General features: G+C 41.5%; 1 protein-coding gene across 1 annotated transcript; it reads right to left on the bottom strand.

Moving 5' to 3' along the window:
- Positions 1–7,114: 7,114 nt before the first annotated feature.
- On the bottom strand, positions 7,115–12,007 carry irx2a (iroquois homeobox 2a). The gene is made up of 3 exons (XM_086114712.1): positions 11,364–12,007; positions 9,974–10,379; positions 7,115–9,346 (listed from the first exon to the last, which is right to left on the bottom strand). The coding sequence occupies exons 1-3, from the start codon at positions 11,601–11,603 to the stop codon at positions 8,487–8,489; spliced, it is 1,506 nt and encodes a 501-aa protein (XP_085970838.1). The 5' UTR covers positions 11,604–12,007; the 3' UTR covers positions 7,115–8,486.
- Between the last annotated feature and the right edge of the window lie 278 nt (positions 12,008–12,285).

Below are 12,285 nucleotides of genomic sequence, written 5' to 3'. Positions count from 1 at the left end.
AATGAAAATGTGGTGTGTTGAATTTACAGTCTCAATTTTAAAATCTTTGCTGAGCCGGTGTGTCTGCATATGTGTAGTGTGTGCATGCACAGCTGTATATGTCCAGAAATGCATGTGCTTTTTTTTTTTACCTTTTACATTGACTACACATGCACACATAAACCAGTCGCTCCATTTAGTGTGGTTCGATCTCGCTGTGGTAGAATAGTGCTGAGCACAGCCCGATCACTGCTGAGGTTTGGGTTACCCTGTCTCCACAAAAAAAAATGTGAGGTAACACACAGCCTACCTCCTCCATCAGCCGGCAAAAAAATAAATAAAATACACACACACACGCAGACACACACACACACACACACACACACACACACACACACACACACACACACACACACACACACATGTCTGCCTGTCTGTCTCCACCTTGTCTTGAGCCAGTCTCCAGGAGGCAGCTGGCCTGAATATCTGAGTGCTTTTAATGAATTGAAACTCTTTTGGGTGCAAGTGTTGGCTGATTAAATGCAAAAAGACTAATATTCCGTGGTGGGTTGGGAGTCAAAAGAAAGATTGTCCTCAGAGAGTGAGAGATTGAAGAAGATGTCGAGAGAGGAGAGTGTGGTTGGCTCAAAGTGTAGTCTACCTCTTATCCTCCGCCCTCCTCCCTACACCTCTTGGGGAATACCCCTATTTAGATCTGGAAGAGTACAGTCAGAGCCTTCGTTGGAGGAACGGAAGGGAGGGAGGAACATTTGCTGGTGGGTGGTGAAAGTGGTGGTGGTGGTGGGTGGGTGGGGGGTTAACTGGAAGATACAGTTTCATTTAGTTTGCAATGGAGACACAATAAGGAAGTCAGACCTCCAAGAAACATAATATTGCACGTTTAACAGCCGTTAAATAATCCATTTGTCAGTTTTATTTCCCTGCTGTTCTTTTAGTACCCTGTTGACCTGAGCCCCCTGGCATCTTATCTAAAGCCAACAGTCTCGCACTTGGGTTGAAAATTGGGCGGTGATTTTAAATTGGACCGGCAAATCTATGCTGTTGTTAAATTCAGCTTTTTTTGTCTACATATAACAGGTATAACAGCACTTAGAAACAGTTATCCATGCCTGTGTTGCATATCAGCTGGGTTATTGTAATGCACTTTATTTTGGAGTTAGCCAGGCCTCCCTCAAGTGTCTCCAATTCATCCAAAATTCTGCTGAACGCCTCTGAACTGGTGCTTGTAAGAGGGTGCACTTAACTCCAATTCTGGCCTCCCATCACTGGCTCTCTGTACATTTTCGAGTTTCAGGTATTTCAAAACTACTTTTATTTTCAAGTCTTGCATCACCTTACCTCTCTAAGTTCCCCCACCCCTATGCCCTATGTCTCAGGACCAGACACTACTGCAGGGAACTGAGGACTCTGCAGAACCTCAGAGGGGATCGAGCCTTTTCTGTTGCCGATCCTTCCCTTTAAAATGACCTTCTGTTAAATATTAGAGGCCCTGTCTGTCCATTTTTAAAACTCGTCTTAAGACACATTTAGATCTTTTTGTCTTTAAACCCAACATAGTAATTGACATTGTTCTATTTTTTTCTGGTGTCTGCTAAGGTTGAAATCTCTTGATTTAAGTGAAGTCATGCCACGAAAGATTTGGCTCAGAGCTAAGCTTTATTTAATTAGACTAACAAATACTATTTAACATTAATTAAGCACCTCCCCATGTGTCTCAGACATTACATGATGGAGAGGGAGGGCAAAGTCCATGGTGGGGTAGAAGACTGGGGTACACTACGCAGACATGTTAAGCTCATTTATAAAACACTTGAGATAGATCGGAAGAGAAAATGACATTTCACATGTCTGTATGAGTTGGTTGTTAAACTCACTAATCTTAAAAGCTGTCGGTTTTCAATCCAGCTCGGCGGGCAAGCTGCATGTTAACAGCACTTGACGCGTGTCATAGTGAGCAGAATTAAGGTCCCGTGTGCTTGTGTGGAACACATGGTATCAGAAGTCATCTGGTATGTTTTCATTTTAAAAATATATATACAATAATAATAATAAAACTATTTTTTTTAAATTGAGTGATTTTTCATGACACACAAGTTAAATAAAACACCTACAGTAGGTTATACTGTATGGAAAGCTGTTTGGTCATTTATTCCATATCCTTGACATCCATTTTAAGGTCCATGTACTATGTACTCACTACTCAAACAATTTTGGCATGGAACTACATTGTACTGGTCTGGCAGAACTGTGCACTAGGTGACAGCTGCATGCCATTGGTACTACCGGTGGCATACGATTCTACTCGTGACGTTATACTAGTAGTCCGCAGATCCCAACTAATGCACAGTAGCCCTCCACCCATTAGGACAACAATGCCTAGTTTTCATTAACACCGTCAATAATAGACTGCATTCATTTAAACATACAGCCATATCCAACTGATCGGTGTTTACAATGTTTTGGTTACTCTATTTAGCATAAGAGGGATGTTGAAACTGATTTCAGTGGGATTCAGCGTAATTCCACACCACTACAAACTACATATCAACATAGATAAAGCAACACATTATTGCATGGAACTGTTGATTCTGGCATTGTGTAGCAGATGTTATTTTGTTATGTTAGTGTACATAGCTAATGTTTTTTTTTTTTTTTGTAGATAAATGGATTGGGCTTTTGGAAAAGTGCAACACTGGGTACCTTCTTATATGTGTGTGCCTTTTAAACGTATTTGGATAATAACATGCTACTCTGCAAATATTTTGCTACAATCATCTTTATGCCACACAAAGGACAACAATATAGAAAAAGTTTCAAAAACACTTTACAGATGGACAGACGGCGTGCGTTAATAGTTATTAGCTCAAAAAGGTAATTTTATATGTTTGGCACCACCTCGCCGTTTACCACGACCTTTGGGACAGTTTTGCTGTCCATCCTGTTTTCTCTGATTTGATTCTCACAGTTTCACAGCCCTCTCTGGCCTTCCTGTGTGGAGTTTGCGTGTTGTGCCTGTGCTTGTGTGGGTTCTCTCAAGGTACTTTCTTTTCTTTCTACATTCCAAAAGCATGCATGTTAGGTTAATTGAAAACTTGGGAGGTGAATGCTTCTTTGTTTGTATGTACCCTGTGATTAGCTGGTCTCCAGTCAAGTGTACCTCTTGGCTGAAGTCACGTGCACATCTAATGAGGATAAGAGGTATAGGAAATGGTTGGATGGATGTTTGAGAGGATATACAGATCAACAAATGTGTATTTATTTTTTTTAATCAGAAATACAAGTAAAGTTTTCTCTGTGATTTGTAGACGTGGATTCAGTGTCTGCCCTATTTTTTTCTGGCATCTTAGGTTTAAATAATCATCATCATCATTATATGGAATATATTCATATATCTCATAATATTTGTGTAATATTGGTTCAGCAACAGGTAGAATTTTTTCTCAAACTTCAAAGCTATAAATTACAAAGCATAGTAAAATCCATACTACGCAAGGCTTTGCATCAAACTTACCAGCAAAAATAAAAGTCAAAATACTTTTTCACATCAAGATTTTCATCACCAATAAACAGTCCCATAATTCTGTAGTCCAATATTCTGTCACACAGCAGCAATTTAGCCACACTTTTCATCTTTTTTCAGACTCATCCAACATTATTCCAGAACAGTAAAACACATGTTGCCGATGAACCTCTCCATTTGTGGAGGACACACATTGAAATGTGTTTTCAAAACAATGTGCCAGAGCATACGGTATTAAGAGTTTGGTAACTGCTTCAAAATTATTTTCCATTTTTTAACCAGTGCTGCTCTGCATCCTGCATGACGAAGCTCTATATGGCTTTTTATGTTGGAACAGTTTTTTGGTGCAACCGGGTAGATTCAACTCCCTCTGTGGTTATTTGTATCGTGGTATTAATTAGGAATGCAGTCAGAGAGAACAAGGTTTGCGTGGGGACAGACAGAGAAAAGAATGCACGAAGCAAAAATGAAAAGAAATACAGACAATAGCTGAATAACACAACATCACCATTCGTTCATTCATCCATTTATATACCGCTCCTCATTAGAGTGTGCTTGGGCCTGCCCCTAATCTTCAGTGAACCTAACATGCATGTTTTTGGAAAGTGGAAGGAAACCCAAATACCCAGACAATGCCTTCATAAAGACGGTGAGAACATACGAACTCAGAAGCCCAGAGTCCGGATTCAAACCCTCGACTTTTGAACTTTTAGGCAGACGTGCTAACCCTGTGGGCCACCATGTCCTTTTTCAAGTTAGCAAATTACGACATATGTTGTGGATATTGCGACACTCAAAAATGTGTCATAAAATACAAATTTTACAATATCATCACCTACTCCAGAGTTTTCAATTGACCGAAAAGGTCTCGTGTTAAAAAAAAAAAAAGTGTCACAATCCATTGAAGAATGTTTTGTCTGACTGTGAGAGTCACTGCTGTCCGTTAAATGTAATTACCCATGGCTCTAATTCATAATCCAATATGAGTCACTGGAAATTGGAATCAAATGTATAAAGTGTAATATCACATTGCTCTAATAATACTTGTCGGCAGATTGGTACACAGGTGAGCGTCAGAGATTAATGTCTTCAGCATTTTAGAGGAGAAAGGGTTGATGGGAGGATAAAAGGATACAAAGAGCTCATAAATTATCAGCATATATGAGCTGCTTATTTGATCAGTGATAAGAGAAATGAGTCCACTCGTTCTCCAGTCTACACTCGCATGAAGCCATGAGCACTCCGATAGCATCTATTTAGCTCTCAATGACAACTTGTCCTTAGTATGGATGAACACACTCTCTGTGGTAAGCTATATGAGAGCATTATAACGTTTGATATGCAAGAGTAGGGTTCAAAGAATATTGAGATGAATTATTCCCTTTCTCTAAAGCAAAGGTGAATTGTTGTCACTTTTTAGAGCCTTGGCAGTTCACTAAATTGTCTCTTTTGCCTCCTTTGAGATCAATGTGGACCACCTCAAGGTCTAGCTGGGCTATTCTGCAAATAGTGTCTTGAAAAGTAAACATAGGAGCCTCTGTGAAATTGTGACCAATCATGACATAACTTCACAACAGACTTCACAGTGTAAACTCTGATATGTGCAACGTACACCTTGCTCACATTTTCACCTGCCACTGCTCCCAACCAAATGAAGAGACAGGGTGGGAGTCTCTTTTCATGTGTTCTAAGGTGACCGACATTTTTCCAGTAACAATAACTATCTTTATTGGGAACAAATGTTGACATTGGAGGTAGAGGCAGCAGTTTGAAAAAAGAGAAAGGAGTGAGAGAGAAAAAGGGAGAGTCCCTGTTTGGTCTATAAGGTGCCTCTGGTGTTATTTGACAACCGTATTGAGTCCCCGATGAAGCCCACCTGACAATAAGGCATGCATTTAAATAAAGCATCAAATAATGAAACCATTTGAGCTGAAGATGAGTCTGGCCACAGGCTTTTAAAACAGTGTTTTTGCCATCAAAGTAGAGTCAACTAAAGGATACAGTCAAAGAACAAAAAACAAAACACAAAAATTCTAAACGGATTTCCTGTTTTGAAAATAGTGTAAGATAAAATAACATTCAGATTTTGGGAGTTTTTTCACCACCAAACCCAAATATTTCTCCAATGAGTGTGATCAGAAAAGCTTTGGGTAACACTCAATTCTCAAATTCAAAATGAAGGATTAGGCCTTAGACTGCAGCGTGACATACAATTGATCTTGACTATAGCACAGACCGATAAGAAATAACACTACAAATATATATATTTCCACTTCCTGAAGTGCTTAATTAGCTGTGGCCCAGAGCAGGCCATTTTAAGCGGCCATGATGAGAAGTAGAGGAAAGCCTGTCCTATTAGGACCCATCACACAGCCCATTGGAGCTGGCAGATGCTGAGATAGACTTTTATGGATCGCTCAGTGCCATGTCGCTATAATGAAGCAGGCAGGGCGGATACAACCTCCATGAACCAGTCTAAAAAAAATCTCCATGGATGAGTCCCACTGGGGGCCCAAAATGCCTGACGTGTCCCACAGTGGCTGTATTAATCGCACGTTCAAATAAATGTGCACGAGGGCAAAAGGAAAGTGAAATGGGAATACAAATAAAATAAATTTTGTTTATGTGGTAATGACATTCCTGACCCAAATTGGTCCTGATAGATAGAGAGAGACAGACAGACAGACAGATAAACGTACTGACTCTAAAAATAAAAGTGTTTGAGAGGTTCTGTATTGCACTCTTGGTTCCATATGGTGCCACTGGGGTTCTCCGAGCGTTCATGGTTAGTTTGAAATAGCACCCATTGTTCGACATGGCATCATGGAATTCTTTATCCGTTCACAGTCCAAAACAAAGGGTCATGTCATCGATACCTCTCATTAAAATACGTATGTGTGTGTACACCCTTTGATGGTTCTGGTTTCACTGATTATGTAAAGATTCGATGTTGCACAAGGTAGAGAGGGCTGATAGATGTCGTGAGGGAAGACATTTAGGTACTTGGAAAAGGATGACTCGTCGTGGCGACCCCTAATGGAATAAGCCAAAATGAAAGGAAGAAGATGTACCATCTAATAAGATCCAAGACGTCATTGAAAATATATACCGTACCATAATTGCATCACTTTGATAGAGGTTAAAATGATGGTGTTGATGGAAATGAATATCCATTAAGCCATTTGGCAACTCTCTTGAACCACTCCACACTGGTTGGTTCAGAACCACGAAGATTGGGTGCTAAATGATTAGCAAAAGTGGTTCCCAAAAGTGCAAACCAAAGAATTGACTTTGGGTGCTATGTAGAATCCGTATTGTTTAGAGTAATAGATAGATAGATACAAAATTTTATTTTGTCAAGTGGTGTCACAACATAAAACTATCTGAATCAATTTATATTTTCAAGTAGACAGTACAACTAATGTTAAAAAACATGATTTTATGTTGTGCCGCCACTTGACAAAATAAAATTGAGTGAATTCAACCACAATTTCTTTTCAGTGTATACAGACAGACAGACAGACAGACAGATAGATAGATAGATAGATAGATAGATAGATAGATAGATAGAATAAAAGACTCTTGAAAATATAATAGTTGGGAAAACAGTTTAATATTTTTTTCTTTGAATAGTTGATACCACCAGTACATTATTCCGCCAGTGCTCGTTTTTCATTTCTATTTACATTCAAATATATAAATTATCAGGATTAGGCCTAATCCTCAACAAGATTGTGTTGCCCTTCACAAATTTAAATAAAAACTGTTAATATATATATTTACAGAATAAACAGATGTCAGTTGTTGTTCTGTTTTTGTTTTGTTTTTTGCAATACAACTTGCATAAATTAAAGGCATAATTCCGCCATCATTTACAAAAATAAATATCAAATGTAGGCTATTCCACTTTGAAGTCCTCACAGGTTTTCTTCTGACTTGTCCTTAAATGCCCCCCACCAAACAAAAATTAAAAAAAAAGCCAAATTATATTATCACACATAAATACAGTACCTGTATACTGAAATAGCAAACCTAGAGGAACCTGAGATATAACGTGATGATCACATGTATTGGGAAAACATAAACTGAGCGCAGGTCAGGTGATAAGTTATGCATAACATAAAGTGACAAGCAAAGGCAAAATAATATTTCAGACGTGTGTACTGTCACGTGGGGCAAAGCAAGCAGCTACAAAAAGTTCGGTTTTATGGTGGCACTGGAGATCTTGAGCGGGAGGGAAAAAAACGTCTTTAAAACAATAAGAGGTGGTGTCCACGCTGCCTTTAAACTCAAAGCAATTGTGACACCTACCTGTAGAAGATGGAAATAAACATAAAAACGGTCTGCGGGCCAGTCATCGTTTCATTCAAAAACTACAGGACACCGTATAGTAAGTCCAAGATAAATTTCCAAATCATACCATGTCATTTCGTCAGTGCATCCTCACTGATTACGTAGGTGTAGAGTAAATACATTTGCATATCGGCATGTGTTGGCTCACCCGCGATGACAGCAATAAACCGAACTATAGAAATGCAACGCAGTGCAATTCTAAAACCAAGTTTGAGCGGACTCACTTGTTGCAAGTGAGCACATTTGGGCGTGGTTCGATTTGTCTTCTTGGTTTGATTCACACTGGCGTGTGCACACTGGTACATCTCAACGGGAACCCGCACCAAACCATCCACCAAAACAGACACGTTTTTCCTTACAGTACACTCAAATTTACGTCCGAATCAAATACGCATGGTTGTTTATATGCCGTGCTATTTAAAAAGAAAAAAATGATATCGCAAAAAACAAACAAACAAACAAACATTGATTTGATCAATGAAAACATGAGTTCAGAAAAAAAAATTGGTCTTTGTTTAGAAACAAGCGAGCTGTCTCCGACCATTGCGTGTTGTTGTGTTGTCGTTTTCTAAATGACATTCTCAAGATGCCTCACATGCGCCCCATCTCAGTTCTACGTGCCCTTCTTTGGCTCCAAATTTGCAGGTCTGTAATGTTTTTGATGTTGCTCACTAACGCCAACAGTCTGATTTAAGTTTATTTTAAGCAGCGGGGAGTCGGGCCTGAGTTGTTTCAGCTGCGTGACGGCCTCCGGAGCATGATGCGAGCCGAGACCGTCGTTGGCTGCGGCGGCAGCAGCGGCCGCGGCGGCGGCGGCCGCTGCAGCCAGACTTACCCCGGAGTTGGAGTAGCGCAGGATGCTTTGGCCCTGCAGTGGACTAAAGTTGCCATAGTTTGTGTAATTGCTATAAAAGGGCGACGTGTAATAAATAGGTCTTCCGACGAGGGAGGGGGTCGCGTACAGAGAGGGTGAAGTGGCAGACGGGGAGGTCGTGGAGGGAGTCGGGGGAGTCAGAAGGCCCCCGCTGGTGGATAACGAGGAGGGGCAGTTTGGTTGCCCCAGTTGCTCTTTTGCGTCTGAGGTAGCAATCTCCGCCAGTGACCACAATTTTGGTTTGGGGTTCTGAGAAGCCCCAGTGGGCGGTCTGCTTTCAAGGCAGGTCTTATTGGCATTTATGGTGTTGCTCATGCCGAGGCTCCGAGCTAAATCCTCGCGTTGGAGATGTTGGAGGTGATGAAGGTGATGGTGCTGATGAGTAAAAACTGGCGCTTCGACGCCCATCAGAGGCGAGGTTGTGACTGATTTGGGGGAGAGCTGAAAGCGGGAGGCGTGGTTCTGCTCCTCCGCGTCATCTTCGCATTTGTCCCGGGCCTGATCAGAACCCAAATCTCCCACCCGACACACCACCTTCTCCACGTCTGACTCGGCAGAACACGAGTGGTCCGTCAGAGTGTCCACGTGCAAACTAATACCTGTGGACAGAATGTTCAGAAATAGGATTTAAAACATGAAGGAACGATTATCGATATGTAAAATCAGTAAGAGGGATTCAGCCACTAATGTATTCAATGTAATCAATAAATGTGATGCGGGTATTAAGAGTGAATTTTTTTAGTGCTTTTTGAGGGGTTCGGTGTTTTTAAATTTCTTTCAGTATTGTCAGAATAGGCTATTTACATGTTTTAACCAATCGTGGCATTCGTTTGTTTATTTTCACATCTGTCGACATCATGCCTCAAATAAGTCGTTAGTTTTACAGTCCATTCGTTTTAATCACTGTCAACATGTTAATTTTGCATTAAAATGCCAGATCGAAATAACAGATTATTCTAATTAGAATTTATCTTGATCATAATTTAATCACGTGACCTTTTGGATAGATTTTAAAAATAACAGAAATTCTTAATTTCCCTCCGATTTATGTTATTCTGAAGATGACGTCTAATTAAATAACAATTGGTCAGTCAGATTTTCATTATCGAAAATATATTGATGAATAATTCAGTCATTTTGTTCGTATTTGGAAAAAAAAACCCGGCAATGAACAGTGTTCCCCAAATGGTTCAATATTAGATGCACTACTTGTCCAGCGCATGCACCTTCATCCTCGGCCGAAGCTTCGCTGTTTTCCAAGTTCTTTTCGGTTCGCTCCACATCCTTCCTCTCTCCGTCGCCATCCTCATCATCCTCGTCCTCGCTCTTATTCCTGGGCGCCCAAGTCATCTTGTTCTCCTTCTTGAGCCTCCTCCTGGCGTTGGCGAACCAAGTGGAGACCTGAGTCAGGGTCATCTTGGTAATGATGGCCAACATGATCTTCTCCCCTTTGGTCGGGTAAGGGTTCTTCCTGTGCTCCTGCAACCAGGCCTTCAGGGTGGCTGTGGCGTCCCGAGTGGCGTTCTTTCGGTAAGCGGGGTCGTTGAGCTGGTAGGGGTACCCCGGACTCCCGTAGGGGTGATAACTTAACGCCCCGGCCATGCCCGTCGTGTGTGCGTCATACGGAGAGCTCTGGAAGGGAAAACGCTTTAATTACACTCGGGGTGTCATTTTTAGCCTTATTTTCCAACGACACTACCGTGCAATGCCCATTGTCGTATTTGTTGTCACACTGATGTCGTGATGAAAACCGATGACGTTTTTCCATCAGGTCATTATCGGACAAATTGTAATATCTATATACTGTGGTAATTAAACTCTGGGTGATTCGCAAAAAAAACAAACAAAAAAAACAGACAAATCACAGAAATAACCGATGACGCTTTTACAAAATACATAAATGAAAAAGGCGGATAATGACATATTGTGTCACATTGAAATGTTATGACATGCTTGATACTGATACAAACAGAACAGGAATTGCTGTCAAGTCATTTTATTTATTTTCATCAACCAAGTTAGTCAATTTCCACATTTATTATTATAACTATATATTCGTTTGCTGACACCCCATACAATACTAACGTATGTCAGAGAGGAAGCAGTAAAACAAAAAAACGCTTCTAAAACGCTTCGAAGGGGCTGGCTGCCCTATTAGTTTTTCACTCTCCAGTATAATATATCAACATTTCTCGTCCCAATGTGGTTTTAACGACTTTTAATAGCTGCCGAGCAAGAAAGTGCGTTTGCATGCTTTGTATTAATTTCCTCTGACCCATAAAGTCACTGCTGGGAGAGGAAAGCTTAAATGAATACCCTCGCTGGGTATTCAGTTTTACATAATTAGCTGCGCGTTGACTGTTAAGTCATTACAGCTCGCAACCTATGCTTTAAATTCCCATTTACAATTACGATGCCATTGATTTGGATCTACGGACACTACCACGAGGCCGACATGGACAACAATCTTGAACAGATAAGTTCCGTCAGAATTATAGAATAGAGAATTAGGCAAGAAAAAAATCAAATAAAAACCTGCGGCAATGCGCACTTTGGGGGCGTCTGCATCCGCATGCCTCCCTTGGAAATTCCTCTTACAATATCAACATATTTTACCATGTATGATGGGAATCCCGTGGCAGGGTCCGTGGAATATGACAGCGGACTGGAGAAGCCTGAACTGGCCGAGGCGGAAAAAGCAGCCGATCCTGGGTACGGGCTGAATGCTGATCCGGATGACGACCTCGCCAGATCTTCATTCCGCGGAGCAGCCAGAGCCGAGGCCCCATAAGCCGGACACGAATACAGAGCCAGAGAGCCCGGGGGCTGGTAGAGGTAACCCTGAGGATAGGACATGGGAGCGCGTGGGGGTAGACGGCCGATCCAAACGAGGAAGGAGGGAAAAGGCGCACAAGGGGAAGGGGGGGAAATGCGCACAGGGCGAGTAACAGCGGTCAAAACAATCGACTCAATAACCGGCGAGGCAAACAGTCACATCGGACAGTGAAAAAAAAAAGTCCTCCTTCCAAAGCCCCCTTTGTTGCAGAACACCGTAAGATTTGTCAACGAGCCCAGTAGTGGCTGGGTGGCGTGCGTCTTGATCCCCTAGCGTCCGGTGTTTTTAGTACGCAGCGCTATGTGAGGAGTTGGAAGGGAAGGAGCCGATGGAGTTGGACGCACGCACACGCACACACACACACACACTCACAAGTGCACACGCACGCACACACGCGCGCGCCGGCATTGGGGGGAACTGGAGCTGTCACTCCGGCTCATCTGAATATCCATCCCGCCCCTTTTTGCCTCGGAAAGAGTCTCGGAACAAAAAGTGCCCACTGCAAGAGGTAGGCTCCATCCAGCATGTGGTCCCTTCTCTTCCTCAGAATTAACTTTTTGGTCTTACTTGTTGGATAAAACCCACACATACTGTCACGTTAATTCAAGTCAGGTGATCCACAGCGAGGAAAAGAAACGAAGGCACTCCAAGGCATTTATTAATATTGTGATGATTATGAATATTATTAATTGATGTATTATC

The sequence above is a fragment of the Hippocampus guttulatus genome, chromosome 6 (assembly GCF_054856545.1).
Source record: "Hippocampus guttulatus isolate MCC_2025c chromosome 6, RoL_Hgut_1.0, whole genome shotgun sequence".
In the NCBI taxonomy this organism is placed as follows: Eukaryota; Metazoa; Chordata; class Actinopteri; order Syngnathiformes; family Syngnathidae; genus Hippocampus; species Hippocampus guttulatus.
Note: the sequence above shows the minus strand (reverse complement) of the source record. Positions and strands in the feature narration are given on the sequence as shown.

Bases quoted from the DNA above. Each gene is read 5' to 3' on its own strand.
- irx2a (XM_086114712.1), bottom strand. From the start codon at position 11,603: ATGTCCTATCCTCAGGGTTACCTCTACCAGCCCCCGGGCTCTCTGGCT. The intron at 10,380-11,363 runs GTAAAATATGTT...TTTCCCTTCCAG, and splicing joins CGGGATTCCCATCATACATG to AGCTCTCCGTATGACGCACA. The intron at 9,347-9,973 runs GTGCATGCGCTG...TTCTGTCCACAG, and splicing joins AGCTTCGGCCGAGGATGAAG to GTATTAGTTTGCACGTGGAC.